We start from the raw sequence: 21,989 nt of genomic DNA, 5'->3' as shown, positions 1-21,989 counted from the left end.
TAAGGGCAAAGCTCCAGGCGACCTAACTGTAGGTAAGCCAAAGTTTAAGAAGCCAGTAAATGGTAAGAGTGGGCCTGGTGAGACTAGTGGCTCACAAGGCAAGGCAAAGAGCAAGGGCGGTGACATTGAGTGCCACCATTGTCACAAGACTGGACATTGGAGGAGGAACTGTCCCGTGTACCGTGAGGACATAAAAAAGCGGTGCGTCATTCCTGTTGGTATGTCATCTTATATTCATATGATTGAGATTAACCATGCAAGTTTCGGAACTTGGGTACTTGATACTGGTTGTGGTTCTCATCTGTGTAATCATTTGCAGGGCCTAAGAAACATCACACCTCTCGGAAAGGGTGATGTGGACCTGCGAGTCGGGAATGGAGCTAGAGTTGCTGCTGTCTCGAAGGGAACATATGTAATCCAACTCCCTAGTGGTTTTGAGTTATTTTTAAATAACTGTTACTATGTACCCAGTTTGTCTAAGAACATTATTTCAGTTTCCGTACTTGATAAGGACGGTTTTTCATTTTTAATAAAGGATAATAGCTGTATTTTCTCTTTAAATGAAATGATTTATGGCAAAGCAGTTTCCATGAATGGAATTTACATCTTAGATCAAACCACGGAAGTATTACACATGAATAATAAGAAATAAAAGGTTGGTGACAAAGATCAAACCTATCTATGGCATTGTCGAATGGGACACATAAATGAGAAACGTGTAAAGAAACTCGTCGATAATGGGACTATTCCCGCATTCGATTTTTCTACATTTGGCACGTGTGAATCATGTATCATTGGCAAAATGACTCGAATTTCCTTCAAAAGTGTTGGAATGCGCGCTAGTGACCTATTAGGACTCATACATACAGATGTTTGTGGACCTATGTCAATTACCGCTAGAGATGGCTATATATATTTTATCACTTTCACGGACGATTTGAGTAGATACGGATATGTCTACTTAATGAAGCATAAAAGTGAGTCCTTTGAGAAATTCAAGGAATACCAGAACAGAGTTGAGAACCAACTGGGTAGAAAGGTTAAAGCACTCCGTTCAGATCGGGGTGGCGAATATCTTTCAAATGAGTTTGATCAACACCTTAAAGATTGTGGAATCGTTTTACAGTTAACTCCACCAGGAACACCTCAATTGAATGGTGTGTCCGAACGGAGAAATCGAACCTTACTTGATATGGTTCGATCCATGATGAGTCACACGGTAGTACCTGATTCATTATGGGGTTTTGCTCTTTTGTCAGCTGCTCTTATACTTAACCGAAGTCCGACTAAAGCTATCGACAAGACTCCATATGAAATGTGGAAGGGAACGGTCCCTAACTTGTCCTTTATTCGGGTTTGGGGATGCGAGGCTTATGTCAAGTGGAGACACGAGGATAAGCTCGGCCCGCGATCGGTCAAGACATACTTTATTGGTTATCCAAAAGGAACGTTTTGTCATTACTTCTATTCTCCTACCGAACATCGAGTTTTTTTTGCGGCTAGTGCGACGTTCTTAGAGAAAGAATTTCTCGAGAACAAGACAAGTAATAGAACCTTCGAGCTATCGGAGATTCAAGAACCAACAACCGAGGAACAGATGGAGGAAGTAGTTCCTCCAACTGATGACACGGTTAATATTCCTGAGGAACCTAGGAGGTCGGGTAGAGTCTCAAATCCTCCGGACAGATACATTGGTATGGTCGAGGAGAATGACGTTTTGCTCCTAGAGAGTAATGAACCCGCTACCTATAAAGGTGCTATGGCCTGTTCCGACTCAAAGCTATGGCTAGAAGCCATGCAATCCGAGATGGACTCCATGTATGAGAATGACGTATGGGATCTTGTTGATTTACCTAATAAGGTAAAACCTCTACAATGCAAATGGCTTTACAAAATAAAGCATTCTGTAGACGCGCAACCAGATACCTATAAGGCACTACTAGTGGCAAAAGGTTTCACCCAAGTGCACGGCTTGCATTATAATGAGATTTTTGCACCTGTAGTCATGCTACGTTCCATTCGGATAATCTTAGCGATTGCCGCATTTCATGACTATGAAATTTGGTAAATGGATGTGAAAATCGCCTTCTTAAACGGTTATTTGGAGGAAGAGTTGTACATGGTGCAACCCGAAGGTTTCATAGATCCTGAACATCCTAAGAAAGTATGCAAGCTTAAGCGTTCCATTTATGGACTTAAGCAAGCTTCTCGGAGTTGGAATCATCGTTTCGACCAGGTGATAAAAGAGTATGGTTTCACTCGATCGGTCGAGGAACCATGCTTATATATCAAGTCGAGTGGGAGCAAGATTGTTTTCTTGATATTGTATGTCGATGACATACTCTTGATTGGGAATGACATTCCTCTCTTATCTTAGGTTAAAGGATGGTTGAAGAACCATTTCCAGATGAAAGATATGGGTGAGGCGCAACGCATTTTGGGAATCCGTATCTACTGAGATAGATCACGACGAACGTTATCACTTAGTCAGGAGTCTTATTTGGATAAGATTCTTGAAAGGTTCAGCATGACCAACTCCAAGAAAGGGAACCTTCCTATGACGTCTGGGATGCAGTTGAGCAAGTCTCAGTCACCCACGACGCCTGAAGGAATTGAGCGCATGAGTCGTGTTCCTTATGCATCTGCAATAGGATCAATCATGTATGCCATGATATGCACACGTCTAGACGTGGCATATGCATTGAGTATGACGAGTCGGTACCAAAAGAATCCAGGTGAAACACACTGGATAGCTGTTAAAAACATCCTCAAGTACCTACGGAGGACTAAGGATAGGGTATTGACTTATGGAGGCGATACTAAGCTATGCGCAATCGGTTACGCAGATGCTAGCTTCCAAACGGATCGAGATGATTCAAAATCTTAGTCTGGGTTCGTCTTCACTCTTAATGGTGCTGCGATCAGCTGGAAGAGTTCCAAACAGAGTGTTGTAGCAGATTCTACTACTGAATCCGAGTACTATGCCGCTTCGGAGGCAGCAAAGGAAGCGATATGGATGCGTCAATTCTTACAAGGACTTACGATAGTTCCTAGTTCGAATGACCCGATCACCATCTATTGTGACAATAGAGGTGCCATCTTCCAGGCTAAGGAGCCTAAGTCTAGCAACAAATCTAGACATGTACATCGAAAAGCTCACCTGATCCGTGATTACGTGGAGCAAGAAGAGATAGTGATTGACAAGATAGCTTCGGATGATAACATCGCGGACCCTCTCACTAAATCGTTGAATTTTGATAAGCATGAAGGGCACGTTATTTCCATGGGAATTAAACGTGTTCCTGAGTTGTAGTAGTTGATTATGGATTTGATGCATTATCTTTTTCATATATTATTTATAACTTCATCGTTTTAATATAATATTTTGTTTTCATGTGGATTGTACTGACAACATTGAACGCCACAAAGTGAACTGAATTACATTATATTTTGTTTGGTCCGTAATCGCCCATATGAGCTGATAACTCTGGCTATTATATTGTGCAGTCGATTGATGGTGGGTTCAACGAGCCATAAGTCAATCAGTTGGCTGATCGATCACAAATACGGGTTATAACGATACCTCGTAGGACAATTATTTTTGTGACAACGTAATGGAGTCCTAAATGTTTAAAAACATTTGGTGCCAGGCCGTGGATAGGACGTCCATTGTGTTCCTAGAGTCGATTCTTTTTACTATCGACTGTCTCTTGAGATTAAGGAAGTTTTTGGGTGACTTTGGATTCTTTCTCATGGTCTGCCGTAACTGGAGACTAAGTAGATTTTTTTCTGGGTCATTTCATACTGTGCCTACATCTGCAGGATTCGAGTTGAGGAAAATATCCAACCCTTATCAGGTTTAGTTATTTCTCAGGGCCACTCGAGGAGTTGTAACTGAAATGCATGGCCATGCTCGAATGATGATTCGTTTATCAGTTAAGTTACTCTCTAGTGGGGGAAACCACTCTTGATATTGATCACTTGTAAAATACGACCTTTGTGAATACGGATTTTGCAAATTGTTTTACATTGAGTGGGAGAAATTTTAGGATATGAGAATCGGTTATCGCACATACACTTGTGAGGACAAGTGGGAGTTTGTAGGAGCTTGTGTCCTCCACAAATTAGTGTGATAACATTTATAAATCTCTTATAGGTTCACAACGGTATATTTCGTATTTTATCAGTTGATTAACGATTACTTAATAACGGTTGGCTTGCTAGAAAGTTTGACGTTATTATCATACTGATGGCGGTGATCAACTGGTCCCTAAAAGTCACACCTAAAGGATGTGTTTGAGAGATGTGGTTATGGAAATGTAATCACATTGATGCCTTATATGACTAAACAGTTAGTCAACGTGTTGATGAGACGATTATTTAATGCCGATTAAATAATATTAGCTGAGACGAATTAACTGTCAATTCGTAAATTGAATATAATAAGTTATTTAATTAATGTATATAATGTTAGCTTGGACGAATTAATATGTTAATTTGTAATTAAATGTAATCGGTTATATTTAATAAGCTAATTATAAATATGCGATATTTATAGTTAATGTATATATTATACAATATTGTCAGTATAAATGTTGACAGACCGGTATTAATAAATCGACTGCAAGCCGTTGTGTGTAGTCTTATTAATACATATCAATATAATTGACAATTTATAAAAAGATACACATTTTTATACATTATGGAAACATCTAAAAATAAGAGGATTTTATCCTCCTATCTTTGATTTTCTGCTAAAAACCGAATGAAAGAAAAAAAGAAAGAAAAAAATCTTCCTATTTTTCTTCCTCTTGTTTTTTCGGTTATATTAGGGTAGAAAGGGAGATCATTTCTCTCTCTCTCTCTCTCTCTCTCTCTCTTTAACCTAATTTTGACCTAGCCTCCTCTCATCAAAAGAAAAACACAAAAACCCTAAATAATTTTTACAGAAAATTGGGGATCGATTCTAGCAAAAGAACAAAGGCATATCTCACATCATCTTGGGTGCAACTGATAGGAGAATATCATTGCGATATTGTTCATAGGCCATATTAGCTAGGACCGAAGGTTATTCCTTAATTCTCTACCTTTTGTTTATGTAATTTATTTTATGACTCGCATTCATCATTATAAATCGTTATAATCCTTATATTTAATGGGAAGCATACAGATAATTCCCACAAAATGGTATGGTTCTCGAGGCGGTTACAGATTGATAGAAGACAACCTCGTAAGTAGCATGCATTCCCCTGTGAGATTTGATTTTTTTAATCACACTTGGACTTGATACACATTTACATGTATAACTGTTACCATGTTAATGTGTAGGTGGCAAAGGGAGTGACCGACTTGGATCGGCATGTAACTTATAAAGAAGGGCACACGCCTAAAGGATCCCGGTCGCGTGACAAATATGATGAGGAAGTGTTGGCCAACATAGTAAGCATTATTTTATTAAGACGAGTTCATTACTAACTTTATTATTTTAGTCACAAATATAATTTGAAGTTTATTTAATATATTATAGGACAAGGTATTGAAGGAGGTAGAAGAAGGGAAATTCACTCCCAATGGTCGTGATGACGTTCTTGCTAGAGCGATTCGCTGACCCGAACATCCAGGTCGGTTGAGGGGCGTCCCGTTACAGGTTGGAGTAACGAAATATTATGGGACAACTGCCCCGAAAAAGAAGAAAAGGAAGACTAAGGCTGAGAAGGCTGACACGGTACCATTTATTCTAATATTTTCATTTAAGTTCAATTCACATGTTATTGTTGGGATACAAATTGCTGAAACATTACATTCTTGGCACGCAGGTTCAGTTATTGGCATCCGTACTACTAAAGATGAATGCTGGAGGCAAGCCTTCCGAAGAAGAATTAAAGATGATGGCGGATGTCATTAAAGGGGGTAAGGTACAACAGATTGGTCAAGAGGCCGAGAACACTACTTCCTTGGCAATACATGAGAAGGAAGTATCGGTCAGCGAGATACAGAAAGATCAGGTACCTAATGCTTCTGAAGTTGTAACAACTAAAGCCGATCAGGTGCCTAATACTTCCTTATTTTTTTTTTTTGGGGGGGGGGGTAAGATCGGGGGTGTGTTCCCTGCCGGCTCTAATGCTATAACCCGACATCGTGCCATTGGTTAATTTTTTAGGTAAATAATGAGTCCGAAAAGAAGATGCAACTTAAGAAGACGGTGATGGAAAACAAGAAAGATACATCCCCTTCAAGTCGGTTCACTGTTTTGTAAGGTATGCATGAAGTGTTTAATTAGTTAAATTTATATGAATTCTATTAAATTTTGGGATATAATAATGTATGTGTATTCTTGGCCGTAAAACGGGAGGGTAGTTATTCTTGCGACCCTAAATTCGAGAAAACAATTGTGCGTGTTGGCCGGGTTCTCGTAGAAGTGCCCACCAAATCAAGTGAAAGCGTAGTGGTTGTTCATGGCGAAAAACTTTTGCCGAATCATAGAAAAGTGGATATAATCAAGTCTTTCCAGGCCATGAAAACTTTCAACTGCCCGTCCCAGTTCGTGACGACATTACCATTCTGGGAGATGCGGTTGGAAGTTTCATCCAATGGCCTGAATCTCACATCTTCCTGGCTCGTTCGTCCCCACCTCAGCCGAAAGCAATTGGGGTTAGAAAAAATACCTTTATATGTTAAATTTTTAATTGTTGAATTTTTTTTTATATGTTAAATTTATATGTTATTTTTTTTTGTAGGGAACAAAAAAGCCGGCTAAGGCGGATAAGCCTAAGTCCCTATACATGTCAACTACCTCGTCGAGACAACAACTTGATGAGGTATTTAATTAACTTCTCCATTTTTTTTTAAAAAACCTCCCTTTATTTATATTTTTTCTGTATTTCTAAAAAGCATGGAAATTTTTTGTAGGGAACAAAAAAGCCGGCTAAGGCGGATAAGCCTAAGTCCCCAGACATGCCAACTACCTCGTCGAGACAACAACTTGATGAGGTATTTAATTAACTTCTCCATTTTTTTAAAAACCTCTCTTTATTTATATTTTTTCTGTATTTCTAAAAAGCATGGAAATTTTTTGTAGGGAACAAAAAAGCCGGCTAAGGCGGATAAGTCTAAGTCCCCAGACATGCCAACTACCTCGTCGAAACAACAACTTGATGAGGTATTTAATTAACTTCTCCATTTTTTTTAAAACCTCCCTTTATTTATATTTTTCTGTATTTCTAAAAAGCATGGAAATTTTGTGTAGGGGACAAAAAAGACGGATAAGCCTAAGTCCCCGTCATATACCTGCTACTCGCCTCATCATTGAAAGAGCAGGTTGATGAGGTATTTAGTTAAGTACTCTTTCATTTTTATTACTCCAACTAGCTAGCTAGGATATGTTACCTTTGGATTTTTTATTATTTTAATTATCTACATGTGTAGGCTGGTGGTAGTAGCACAAAATCAGAGAAGCATTATTTCCCCGAACTGAAAGATGTTAGGAGTTTAAACTCCACAAAATATTCTGGGAAGGATTACATGCTAAAAGTAAGAACGGTGACGATGATAAAACTGCATTCGGAGGCTAGCCATCGCATAGCAAGCGAGCAATTGATAATTATTCCGCTCGAGGAGCATATTGTAGGGGTTGAGCGCGAAGCAATTATGTCATGGGAGATGCTAGCCATTTGGGTTGGCTTAGACGAGATTGATGTCCAACACCTATTTGTTTGGATGAAGTAAGTTTCTTATAAATCATTTCATATTCTAATATTCTGACTACTAGATAGTGTTTTAAATACCGGAATTAATACCGTAATAATATAGGATATTGAAATTGAGAGTGATCCCCGAGAACAAGATTCCATGTGATCAATAAGGATTCCTGTGCCCCTATGTTTTATCTATGGATATCACAATTTTTTAGTTAGAAGATCGGGTAGATTATATTGCTCAGCAATTGGCGACAACCAAGAAGCTGGTTTTTGCCCCTTATAATGAAAACTGGTAATAAACAAATTAATATTACGTTTCCCCCTACAATTGCATTTTCATAACTAATATATGTACTTGTTAATAATGATGATGTCTCTTGATGTAGGACTCATTGGGTGCTAGCAGCCATTATGCCGACGAAGAAGAAAGTTTTTTGGTTGGACTCTTTGCATGGACTACCAAGCGAGAATTTTAAAGGCTTGATTATTAAGTAAGTTTATAATACTGATTTATTTATATTAACATTAAGTTTCAATTTTTATTTATAGCAAAAAGCTCATTTTTGCCCCAAAAATATGAGTTTCTGCCTCTTTTTTTTTTAAAAAAAAAAGGGCCTTTGAGAAGAAAAGAGCTAACGAGCAGGATCAACCCACGAAAGATTCTGATGATGGCCCTACTTTTATTACGATAACAGGGGTACGTGCTCAAATACAATACCTTAAGTGCAAAAATCTGTGTTTAATACTAATACAATACCTAAAGTGCAAGATTCTGATGTGGGCCTTCTCTCGTCTCTTTGTTTTTATGTAATAATAGGTCCCTCGCCAGCCGGATAGCATACAATGTGGATACTACGTTTGTCGGATCATGTTGGAGATTATTATGCGAAGATATATCCTTATTCCAGAAAAGGTTAGTAATTTAATAATGTGTTTATTACTTTTTTTAAAATTAGAGCTGATGTTGTCTTGCTTGCTGCTATACCATGATGTTGCTATGCTGAATGATGTATGTTGTTACAATAATGTCTTGTATTTGTTTTTTCCGCAGTATGTAATCAGCGCGCCACAAGAACTTTAGTAGTACAAATGGCAACATATAGACGAGGTAAGGGACATGTTGGGCAAATACGTCTTAGAACATAACAATGCTGAAGGCTAAATGCATGATACTCAGAGCTTAGATCAGCTTAGTAAATTTTTTGTTGAAGTTAGGGAATGATCTTAGTTCATGTAAAGTTAACTCCTTGTAAGTATATATGATGCTGCTGTTGTGGTTGAATTGAATCTATTGAGTTCTGATGAACCCAGCTGTGATTTATGTTGGTGCTGATATATGGCGCTGCTGATATATGCAGGTTTTTGAATGGCATGAAACAAATTTAATTTTTAAAAAAATTAGGAGTTCGTAATAAAAACGGTTACTAAAACAAAAACCGTTGTAAATACCTTTCACAAATACCCGCGCATAATATTCAACAACAGGTTTTAAACGAAGAACCGTTGTTACTACCTCTTTCAACAACGGTTATTTAGCGTATACCCGTTGTTAAAAGTCTTCACAATTTTGGTGGGAAAGATACAACAACGGTTATTTATATGATAACCGTTGTTATATTATTCCCACCAAATTTTTGAAACACTTTCCACAACGGTTTACTCGCAACAACAACGGCTTTTAACCGTGGTGAATACTTTCAACAACTGTTTTAGTAAATAACCTAACCGTTGTAAATACCTTTTACAACGGCCGCTTTAACAACGTCCGCTTTTTGTTTTTACAACGGTTTTTACCCGTTGTTATGGCCTGTATCTGTAGTAGTGTTCTTACATGTGATGTACCTGTGTTTAAGTGAGCTGGACATTTTTTTACCATCTTAGCTTTTCATGTGCAAGCAGGGTCTCTCAAAGTGGCAACTGTCGGCCAAATCTCGAAAGAGGTAGAGGTTGGCCAAAGCACGAAGAGAAAGTTACCGAGGGGGCAGTGGTTGGAAAAAAAAATACAGAAAAATGAAGGAACGTATATTGACCATCCTGGTAAACTATGTGACCATTTTATTGTGTCTGATCAACTGTTTCTATTCATGTTACTATGTTAACTGTTTTCTTTAACGTCTAATTAATTGTGTCCGGATATAGGAAATTAAAGGGGGTCGAGGGGTATGGGTCACCAGCTTCCCTACACTATGTCATTGAGCACTTATCGACAGCTCAGAGGAAGGAAGTTGAAGATATTGGGTTCAGAGGGCTTTTAGAGCTGAAGGCATCTAAGTTTATTCATACAAGGCTGCTCTTATTTAATACGTTTGTCCATTTCGCAATAAGTAAACATGATGTTTATGATGTGTTCATGTTACCGTGTACAAGTGAGGATGTGCCGACGGTTACAGACGATAAAGAGCTAGTGCACAATTGGAGAGAGAAGTTCATTGCTTTACCGAAGAAAGATATACAATTGGACAAGGTTAGAGGTGAGATGTTGCAATTGGTACAAGGTGGATCAGATTTTAAGAAAATGTTTGTGTTGTTTGCAATGGGATCGTTATTGGCTCCAACAGTTCACAATCGTGTTGACACGAGGTTGATTGGGGCGGTGGAGGATGTAGGTGCCATTCCGAAGATGGACTGGTGCTCTTACGTTCTTGATCGTTTTGACCACTCAGTGGATTCATGGAAGGACAACGAATCCAAAAGCATTGGGGGTTGCCTAATGTTCTTTCAGTTACTCTACTTTTACCGACTGATTTGGAGGGGTGAGCCCGCGAAGAGTACACTACCCTTTATAAGACATTGGACCTATGACGCAATGAAGCAGCGAGTTAAAGAGGAATGCAAAGCTTACACTGTCCATAGGGGCTTTGGTATAGGGGTGTAGGATCTGAAGACGTATCTGATCTCCAATAATCTGGAAAAGTCATTCTACCAACTTACGGTTGAAAGGGTCAGCCCTGAAGTGGAAGCTATCGTGCAGGAAGCAGCTCGTCCAACTGAGGAAAGTACCATTGCAGAGGATAATGGGTGTAGGACTGTGTCTTTGCGATTACCAGATGACCTCCCTACTGATAAGGAACTCCGCCGTCTGTATAACGACATAAGTCCCAGCACTTGTTTAGCATTCAAAATAAATTTATACTGTATGATATACGAAGACAAGCCTTACTCTATTGCAATCTGAAATTTGACAGCATGTTATGTGTTAAAAACTTAAAATGGTGACATTTTGACTAAAGTTGGTTACATTTTGATTTACTGTTAATATGTGACCATGATAGTTGTGATATGTAGGCGTTGTAGTATGAAATGTGACAGCGGGTTGTGTATGTTTAAAACTTAAAATGGTAACATTCTGACTTGATAGTTGCATTATGCTTTACTTTTAAATGTGACCATGGTAGTTATGATATGTAGTTGTTTTTGTATGAAATGTGACAGCATGTTCTGTGTGTTTAAAACTCTAAAGGGTGACATTTTGACTAAAGATGATTACATTCTTATGGACTGTTAACATGTGACCATCATAACTGTGATATGTAGGTGTTGTAGTATGAAATGTGATAGCATGTTGTGTGTGTGTAAAACTTAAAATGGTGACATTCTGACTTAAGATGGTTACATTATGATTTACTTTTAAAATGTGACTATGGTAGTTGTGATATGTAGTTGTTTTAGTATTAAATGTGACAGCATGTTCTGTGTGTATAAAACTCTATAGGGTGACATTTTGACTAAAGATGGTTACATTCTTATGGACTGTTAACATGTGACCATCATAGCGTGATATGTAGGTGTTGTAGTATGAAATGTGATAGCATGTTGTGTGTGTGTGTGTAAAACTTAAAATGGTGACATTATGACTTAAGATGGTTGCATTATGATTTACTGTTAAATGTGACCATGGTAGTTATGATATGTAGTTGTTTTAGTATGAAATGTGACAGCATGTTCTATGTCTAAAAACTCAAAATGGTCACATTTGACTAAAGATGGTTACATTCTTATAGACTGTTGACATGTGACCATCATAGCTGTGATATATAAGTGTTGTAGTATGAAATGTGACAACATGTTGAGTTTGTTGAAAACTTAAAATGGTAACATTCTAACTAAAGGTTGTTACATTCTGATTGACTGTTAAAATGTGAGCATCGTAGGTGTGATACGTAGTGTGTGAAAATGTTACATTATATGTAGGTTTGTTGAACATTATATTAGTGTATTCAGGTTAGTTAAATATTATCGTAATCCATATTTGTCAATGTGTAGGCGTGTGTACTGAAATGGGACCAGTCAAAGAGGAACCAGCAATTGAAATCACGCTTACATCATCAAATAGCAACAGAAATGAAGGCGGGTCCTCCCCTGTCTCAGCAGGTGCGGCGACAGCAGGACGCAGATGTTGGAGAAGCGGGTGAAGCAGAAGAGACCTTCACGCAGAAATTGGATAACGACCCCGTATTCTATGCTGACTTCATTGTCATGCTTGATCAGGTGGACCAGGCATTGGATAACGTGGTTCTCTCACACTCGTTTCATTTGGGGATATATGACCTTGGCGAACAGCACCAGCCCACTCTTATGAGCTCAGGTACACTCGTGCTAGAGACCGTCCACCAGGAGGCCTCGTTTATAATTGCGCTAAGGACGTCGCTCGTGTCCCAAATCGTCCAACAACAAAGCCTGCCAGTAAGAAGAAATGAAGTAGGGGCATAGGTCGTTAACGTAACTGTCGTTTATTGATAATGATGTATTTGGTCCTTCGTGCAGTGAAGGAATTGTTCAATAGTCCTTGTTTTGTTAACAACTTATGATCTATCAATGTGTTGACATGTGTAGACTAATGTGGTATTAGTATTACCAGTAATGTAGTTAAATTTTGAAGATGCCAAACACTCCTTGTACTGTAACAACCTTATGATCTACAAATATTGTGACATATGTGAACAAACATGGTCACAGTGTTGTAGTAAAGTAGTAACATTTTGATGATGTCCATAAATGTCAGCAAGTTATAAAGCACGGTTGTTATCATGTTAAGTTGAAGTCAGAACGCTCCAACATAGGTACATGTCTCTGATAAGGTGGTCGCATTTGCAACAATGACATATATGTCACCATGATTAGTCACTGTTGTTCCCATGTTAATAATATTGGTTTGTGCCTCTGACTAGTCACTGTTGTTCTCATGTTTACAGTTAAGCCACCATGTTAGCTTTAGTATGTAACCATGTAAATAAAAATTTGTTAAAACAATGGTATCATCTACAGCTAAATTCCTCACATACAGAATCCCACATTTGAAAAGTGACAAAGGAACCAAAATAAACTTAGTTTATGACAAAGAACGGTGACATTTTTTTTTTTTTTGTGGAATGTGATTATATTATAAATAGAGTAAAAAAAGGTAATTACATAAGGAGCCTTATAACTTTTACAAGAAATTCATAGTTTTCAGCCAATCTTTATCACCAATGGTTAGATCCTTCTCATCTCGTCTTCGAACCCTCATTCTGACCTCTGCTATAATCAATTCAGCTACCCTCTTTGGTATCATCAGCACACATTCATTCTTGCTGCAGTTTCTCTGATGCCACACATGGTATATTGCTCCCATTCCTACTGCAGCCTGTACCCCCTTCTGCACCTTAGACCCCTGTCTATCCACGCACCACTCCAGAATGTGCTGATCAGGGAGAATGAGAGCAGATAACTGATTCAACCAGTTGATCACCTGCTTGCTGTAACTACACCCAAAAAACACATGATTCATGCATTCTGCAGCCTGTCCACAAAGATAGCATTTATCATCAATATCTAGCCATACAGCAGCAGCTTATCATTAGTTCTCAGTGCCCCATGAGCAAACAGCCAACCCAGAAATTGGTGCTTTGGAACAACCCAATCACTCCAAACTGCCCTGAACCACTACACAGTAGCTCCCGCCCCCTTAAGCCATTCATAGCAACCAGCAGGGGTATAGCCAGTATGCTGAACATCCCACACTCCATCAACATAACCTGCTGCAATAATCTGCTTCACTCTACAGATCCTCCTCCACACCCAACTCGAGTTGTTACTAGGGTGGTACTCCATCTAGTCCTGCCCCTTGAGATAGTTAGTAGCCACCCAACGAACCCAGATAGAGTCCCTCTTCTCAGCAACCCAGTTAGCCAGTCTCCCAACCATAGCTTGGTTACACATCTCCTGATCTTTAATCCCAAGGCCACCTTCCTCCTTTGGCTTGCATACAGTATTCCATGCCACCAAGGGTACTCTTCTATAATCAGTGCTATTATCCCAGAGGAAGTTTCTACACACTGCCTCAATCTTAGCAATAATGCCCTTAGGAAGGACAAACATGGAGGCCTAGTAAGAATGCAGAGAAGTCAGTACTGCTTTAACTAATACTAGTCTCCCTGCATATGAGAATCTCCTGGCGCCATAGCTATGAATTCTTGCATAGATCTTCTCTACTAAACACTCACAGTCCTGCTTCTTCAATCTAGTCGTTTGAATAGGCATACCAAGGTATTTGAATGGCAAAGACCCCTCAGAAAAACCAGAAACTTTTAAGATATCCTTCTTTAGCTCCTCTGATACTCCCCTAAAGTAGGCATTTGATTTTGAAGCACTTATTTTCAATCCACTGGCTTTTGAGAAAGTGGTAAAAGACTGGAGTAAAATCATCATAGACTGAGCCTCCCCTTTACTAAAGAACAGCACATCATCAGCAAACATCAGACTAGCTAGCTTCATCTCTTTGCACATAGGGTGATACTTGAAATCATACTTACCAGCAACATACTTAAGAGTCCTAGTCAAGTACTCCATACATAGAGTAAATATAAGAGGAGAAAGAGGGTCTCCTTGTCTCAGACCTCTTTGACCCTTAAAGTAGCCAAACATCTCACCATTGATGGAAATTGAGAAGGAAGCAGTGGTAATGCACTCTATGATCATAGTTCTAAAGTCAGAAGGGAAATGAAGCATTACCAACATCTGATCCACGAAATTCCACTCCACAGTGTCATAGGCTTTTTGCAAGTCTATTTTGAATAGGCATCTTGGGGAAGTATTTGGCCATTCATACAACCTGATAAGATCTTGACATATGAGAATATTTTCCTGTATGCTTCTATTTTGAACAAAGGCCCCCTGATTTTGATCAACTAGCTGGGGTAACACAGTGGCTAGCCTTGCACATAAAAGCTTAGAAATCACCTTGTAAATCACATTGCAGCAGGCTATAGGACGAAACTGTAACACACTCTTGGGTCTTTCACATTTAGGGATCAAAGTTAAATTTGTAGCATTCACCTGTCTCAACAACTTCTTGTTAAGGAAAAAGTCCTTGACAAAGAGTAACCACTTCCCTCCAATCTCATTCCATGCATCCTTAAAGAATCTACTTGTATACCCATCAGGGCCAGGAGATTTAATGTCAGGGATACTAAACATAGCATCCCTAATCTCCTTTGTTGTGACAGGTACCAGTAGACTACCAGCCATCTCATCAGTGCATTTAGGTCCCTAATCAATTATTCTCTTGTGAACCTTACTAGTTTCCTGACTCGTCCCAAGCAGTTGTTGATAGTACTCAAGAAAGGCAGATTGAATTTTTGCAGGGCTATCACACAGATTACCATTCATATCTTCAACCATGATAACCTTATTGCCAGCTCTCCTCTTCTTGAGCATCCCATGAAAGAAAGCACTATTAGCATCACCATCCTGAATCCAAACTTGCTTAGATTTTTTGGCTAAAAACTTATCTCTTGCCTCACTTAACTCCTTGAGTTCCTGTATTGCCCTAAATTCCTCCTCAATGAGCTGCAAATTTGAAGGATCCTTGCCAATATCTTCCAAGCAACATCGAACTTCTCTTTGTAGAATATTAGTAGCTTGTTCAATATTACTAAATCTATCCCTGTTCAACTCCTTCAAGGCAGGTTTAAGCAATTTCAGGTTTTTTGCAAGCTTGAACATATGATTGCCAGGCAATGCCCTATCCCAATTCCTTCTGATTGTAGGGAGAAAGTTTGCAGACCCTCCCCACATATTAAAATATTTGAAGCTGCCCTTACACTTAACCTGTTGAGACTGACTAACAATGCAAGGAGTATGATCATATAGGCCTTCAGGGAGGAAGTGTGCATAGGCATCAGGCATGTGGTCACTCCAATCTTTATTAATAAGGAATCTATCCAACCTACTATAGATTCTAGCCTCTGGTTTCTGTTTATTGTTCCACGTGAAGACAGACCCAACACTGGTAATATCAATCACTCCACAATCATCCACACAAGCTCTGAAGGAGTCCATCTCAGAAGAAGGAGAATTACCACCAATCCTTTCAGCAGCAGATAAAACACAATTAAAATCCCCAGCTATAGCCCATGGACCATTAACCAGATGAGAAATCCTCCTCAAATGAGCCCAAAGAGGCTCTCTTTCTTGAGCACCATTAAAGGCATAGACCATGGTCAAGTAGAAAACATTCCTGTTAAGCAAAGACTCAACTTTCATGTGTATGAACTGTGCATTATAATCCAGGAAGTGGACCCTATAGGCCTGAGGTTGCCAAAGAATCCAAATCCTCCCACCACTATGATAAACATTATTAGTTGAAATACACCAAGAATTAAAACTACCTAATGCCTTATGCAAGGCTTTATTTTTTATTTTTGTCTCAAGTAGACCAAACAAACAAATATCTTTATTCTAACGGTGACATTTGAGTATAACTAATAATGTCACCTTCTTCTTTTACAAATGTGATCAGGTTATTGGAGTATGTGTCCTCAACAATAGTGCGATCACATTATTGAAACTCATAATACGAATACGTAAAGGGATGATTCTTTTTATAAGTCAACTGGTCAACATTAATCGGTAATGATTGGCTTACTAGAGTTTGACATTACTGTCGTTTATATGGTGGTGATCAGTTGATTCCTAAAGGTCACACTTGAGTGACGATCTTCTTAATAGATAAAATTAATTAATTGTATAATGATATAGATTAATTAATTCCTTAAAATGAAACAATTCACGAATGTGAGTAAGAATATGAATCTTATTGTAATTTGATTAAATAAGATTCGTTTTAGTAATTAAGATGTTATATTACTAAAATATATTGTTTATGAAACAATTAAATTAAGAATGAATGGTTAATTATAATTGCAATGTCTTGTGGGTTATATTAACATGGACCGTTTTATTTACTTGTAATTGTGAATTACTAGTCAATTATTGTATATAATTAAATTAATGTATTTAATGATATTTTATTGTTAAATATGCATTAATATTATTAATAACATGTTACATGTCACATGTCACACATTATATGACAAAATGACAAATTGACAAAAATAAAATGGACTCTATATTACATATGGGCACCGGTTTTTATGGGTGTGTAAGGTTAAATGCTTAATTGTTTTAATAAGTGGAAAACACAATGATTAACCTTTATAGACTAGACTACACCCTAGTTTTTTTTTTTTGAGAAGAACAAAAGAAAAAAAGTGAAGGGCATGCGTTGGCTTGATGGCCACACCCCCACCGGTTTTACCACTTATATACAATAATAAGATTTGTTCTTATCTTGACAATTCATTCTTAATATTTTTCCATACTTCTTACTTTCATCCTATCTCTCTAAAATAAGTTTTAGAAAAATAATTGTTCTAAAAATCTCATATATATATATATATATATATATATATATATATATATATATATATTACTAGAAGTAGTAATACAAAATAATATTAGATTATATTTTAAGGATGGCTACTAAAGTAATCTAGTCAATTATTTAGTAGTTTTAAGGGAATTGTCTTGGTGCAACTAATAGGAGGTTCTCATACTATTGAGACTAAGGGCTCGCTTGGAATGGGAGTAACTATTAAGGGGGTAATAGAGATTAAATGAACTAGAAAATGGAGGAAAGTGATGGAGGTTGGAGATAAAAATGGAAGAAGATAGTGTAATAGTCTATCCATTAAGGGGGTAATAATAACCCACCTCCCCCCTCAAGTAATGCATTACCTCCATATGGATGTAATAATTCCTCCCTCACCACCTCTTTCCACCTTCCACAACCACCACAAATCACCAATCTGCTTCCATTTCTTCTTATTTTAGCGTCTATTACTCCCTTAATAATTACTCCCATTCCAAGCGAGCCCTAAAGGAATCATCCATTATTTTTTAGCTCAAGAACAAGTAAGAAAGGTGATCTTACTTGTGCCCCAAATCCGATTTTCGCATTGTAAGAAGCTTTCTTATTAATCTTTGTTTTAATTTTGTTATGCATGCATAAGATCAATATCTAGTTTAATGAGTAAATTAGATCTATAATTAAAATAGTTTAATTAGAGGGTTACAGAATCCTTTCAAGTGGTATCATGAGCTATGGTTATTGCATGCATAATCAGTTATTGTTTTTCCGAGTTAAAAGTATAACATATAAAAATAGAAATTTGTGATTTATGAGGATAAAAGCCAAGAAATTTTTGCATGTTATATATTCTGGTCCTAAAATAAATTTAGGTTATTTTGATGATTTAAGGTAATTTATGGCTCCTTTTAATGATTTTTAGTAATTTTATTACATTTTATTGAGTAAAATGGTGTTCAAAATGCTAAAAATAGTTAGACTAAGTTTCTGACCTTGAAATTTTCATATGACCTCACATGTATATTTTACTTATTGTATGTAAAAATTCGTATTAATTTGATTAATATTGCATGATTTATGATTTTTATGAGATAAAAATGACATAAATGGAGGTAAAAAGGTTAAAGTTAGTTAAACTTCAAAACAGGCCATGAAATTTTAATATGTTGTCACATGCACCTTTTACTCACTGTGTGTAAAATTTGAGATGAACACGATTCACCTTGCATGATTTATGAATTTTTAGTGTAAAAATGACATAAATAGTGACTATTTTAGCAAAAATGGCTAAAACCAAATACATAACATGATAAAATTATTTTAGGTCTCATTATTATCCCTCATATCAGATCTAAAGTTGGAACATTGATTGGATTAATTTTCATATGCTTTAGATATTTTATTTGATAAAACCGATAAATAGCAACTATATTTTTCTCGAAATAAATTCGAAAATTTTAACCTTGATTTTTGATATTATGAGTGTCATGGATGTAATACTACGTATTTATGAGTCTTGGGGTACTCTATCGAGTAGGCCTTACTCTGTCGAGTAAGGGCGAGTTGCAGAATAAAATAGTTTCTGACCTGTTGGGTACTCGATCGAGTAACGTGGATACTCGATCGAGTAAGGGGGCACTCGATCGAGTACCTTAGCTACTCGATCGAGTAGCCGGTTTACGGGGGATGATTTCTCGGGTTTTGTTAATAATGCGATTAGAGTATATAATACTTCCGTCATTATTCTTAAAACACTTTTTAAAACCTAATCACTGTGAGAAGAGAAATCAAACTACGTCATTCGCTTTAATCGCATTGTTGGCAAATCTCGGAGCTTGGAAGGTCGGATTTCACCTTTCTTTATATCGTTGTGATCCTTGCGTCGAGGGTAAGACCTATATACCGTTTTTATAGTATTTCTTTAAAGTTGGTTAAGCCCTAATGTTGGGATTTGGGGGTTTTGTGGTATTTTATGCTTGGTAGTGATTATATGTTTGTATGTTAGGAGGAGGATTCGTAGAGGAAGCTTTTTTATATCAGCTGTGAGATCGTCTGATTGTTGTGCTTTCCAGGTAGGGTTTCCCTACTCAGTATTAATTACATAATGTGTGGTGATTGTGCTGTAGTTAGTGATTGTTGTTTGATTCAGACGATTGTGGATGTTGTATTGTGATTGCTGATTATTTGTCTCTGGTTCTCGAGATGCGTTCTCGGCTGAGTGGAGTCACTTGCGGGAGTGGCTTCACGCCCTAGTTTCGCCCTCCGTGCAACCCGCCACGGGAGGGGATGTGCACATTAATGGGACAGGGTTATCGCTCGGTATGATGAGTGGGGATTTGGTGGGTACGGCTGCGGTCCCCCACTGGCAGGGCTGGTCCAGTGGACGGTCGGTGACGGAGATTGATTGGAGTGGGTGATTGTGTGTGACTGCTTGAGCTATCTTGCTTATCGTATTGTTGGTTATATAAATTGTGTGAATAATCTTGACCCGGTTTATTGTTTTAAAAACTGCGGTGATCCATTCGGGGATGGTGAGCAGATATTGAGCGGTATGAGTTGAGTCTTGGGATATTTAGGATGTGCCACCGTCGATGATAGAAGTCTTCATTTGTAGCTTAGTAGTCTTCATAAACATTTCGATTAGATCGGTGAAGACGAGTTGGTTTGAGAACATATATACGTATTTTGGTTTGGTTTTTGGATTGTAACCTTTCACTAAAGTATTTCTATTTAAACGTTGTTTCATTATTGTTTATTTGATTATCATTGCCTCGGGTAACCGAGATGGTAACATCCTTATACCTGGGTGGTCCTGGTAAGGCACTTGGAGTATGGGGGTGTTACAAAATGGTATCAGAGCGACGATCCTGAAACCTGTAACCAATGAACTTAATGAATATAGGGAGTCAATTAAAATGAACCCGGGGTAAAGGTTGTAGGAGCTAATGCAAACGCTTGGGAGACGTCCTAAAGTCGCGAACTCGCCCTACAATTTTGAACCGGTCATTTGGGGGGTGTATGTCAAGGTCTATGTGTTGTTTGTTAGCTTGTGTGTGGATGTGGTGATGTATGCGGTAATTGTTGGATGTTTGGAGTAGGAGGTTGAGTTTGTGAATGAAAGGATGATGCAGAATATAGAACTGTTGTTTGAATATGAAGCATGTTGGATGTTTACTATGTGGCGTTTGATAACATGATATAGTTGTTTCGTTAATCATATGAAGAGTTGAGTGGCATAGTATGCTTAACTATGATATAATGTTGTGTTTATAAAGTTGTTTTATATGTTGGGATATGATATAGCATGCGGGTAGCATATTCGAGTTAGCATGACTCGATCGAGTGGGTCTGACTCGATCGAGTGGGTATTTGACTATTTTGCATCCAGAATCGAGTTTTTGGACACTCGATCGAGTACCTCGGGCACTCGATCGAGTAGGGGGTCACTCGATCGAGTAGCCTGGCTACTCGGTCGAGTATGTTAGAGATCAGAAGGTCTGTTTGAGGTCTGATGTCGAGGCACTCGATCAAGTATGGTGGGCACTCGATCGAGTAGCCTCTTACTCGATCGAGTAGGGGTAGGCACTCGATCGAGTGTGTTCTGGGTAGTCCGCTTTCGTGTTTTGAGGTTTTAGTGCGTATGTTTATATCTACCCTTTCTTATATAGTTTCAAGATGCCGCCCAAGAGAAACGCGTATTATGCGAGAGCTGAGACCATTAATATGGATGATATCGTTAAGATGTTGGAGCACCAAGATGCTCTTACTGAGGCCTTAATGAAAGTGAATAAGGATAAGGAGGTTGATCACTCTAAGATCAGTCTCTATATAGCGAGGTTTAACCCAAAAGAGTACACGGAAACCGGGGAATCAAACCTTATTGACAACTGGCATCGTGAGATGGAGAACATACTAGACCTGGTTCACTGTCCTGATGAGATGAGAGTAGAACAAGTTGCGTTCTACCTGAGGGAGGCAGCTGGCAAGTGGTGGGATACGGTGAAGGTGAGTGCTAGGGAGATGTATACGAACCAGGGCTTACCTGCTATACCTTGGGAAGAGTTTAGGAGGGCTATGAGGAAAGAGTTTGTACCGGAGCATGTGAGGAGTAAGCTGAGGGAGGAGTTTGATGGGTTTAAGATGACATCTGATATGTCGATTCTTTGAGTACTACAAGCGAGTTTAATGAGAAGTCTAGGTATCTTGAGGATATGGGTTTGAGTGAGGAGAACACAGCGGCCGAGGTTTGAGAGAGGGTTGACACCCAAGATTATGGATAAGTTACCCGTGGGAGTCCTTACCGATGTTAAGGAAGCTTATGAGAGGGCTGGGAGAGCTGAGAGGTTGGTGGAGATGGCTCAAGAGAGAGTGAGTGAGAAAACAAAGGCTGAGAGTGAGGGTGGTGGCCAATCTAGTCATAAGAAAGGCAACCACACCCAAGCTAGAGGGTTTTCTTCTGGGTCGGGATTCAGTGCTGGGGCTTCCTTTGGGCGTGGCCGTGTGAGTGGTAGTGGTAGTTGGGGGATGACCTGCTATGGCTGTGGTGGTGTAGGCCACAAGAGACATGAGTGCACGAGTGCACTGGGAGCTTTTCAGGGATCGGC

The 21,989-nt window shown here is 38.5% G+C and overlaps 2 protein-coding genes across 7 annotated transcripts in view; one reads left to right on the top strand and one right to left on the bottom strand.

The window, feature by feature from the left end:
* The window catches only part of LOC141657323 (putative disease resistance protein RF9), a 66,838-nt gene extending 54,128 nt beyond the window's left edge, over positions 1-12,710 (top strand). For 2 of the 6 annotated variants that reach the window (XR_012548716.1, XR_012548715.1), the window contains exons 6-7: positions 9,597-9,734; positions 9,837-11,041. The gene's annotated coding sequence lies outside the window, so the exon portion shown is untranslated. Of the gene's footprint in view, positions 1-9,596; positions 9,735-9,836; positions 11,042-11,960 lie in introns of those variants that run through there. The other 4 variants (XR_012548721.1, XR_012548718.1, XR_012548717.1 and 1 more) reach the window with 4 other exon arrangements.
* Positions 12,711-15,224: 2,514 nt separating this feature from the next.
* Positions 15,225-16,220, bottom strand: LOC141655273 (uncharacterized). Its single transcript, XM_074462360.1, has one exon. The coding sequence runs from the start codon at positions 16,218-16,220 to the stop codon at positions 15,225-15,227; it is 996 nt and encodes a 331-aa protein (XP_074318461.1).
* Between the last annotated feature and the right edge of the window lie 5,769 nt (positions 16,221-21,989).

The sequence above is a fragment of the Silene latifolia genome, chromosome 5, assembly GCF_048544455.1.
Source record: "Silene latifolia isolate original U9 population chromosome 5, ASM4854445v1, whole genome shotgun sequence".
NCBI classification, from domain to species: domain Eukaryota; kingdom Viridiplantae; phylum Streptophyta; class Magnoliopsida; order Caryophyllales; family Caryophyllaceae; genus Silene; species Silene latifolia.
Note: the sequence above shows the minus strand (reverse complement) of the source record. Positions and strands in the feature narration are given on the sequence as shown.

Bases quoted from the DNA above. Each gene is read 5' to 3' on its own strand.
- LOC141655273 (XM_074462360.1), bottom strand. From the start codon at position 16,220: ATGAAAGTTGAGTCTTTGCTTAACAGGAATGTTTTCTACTTGACCATG.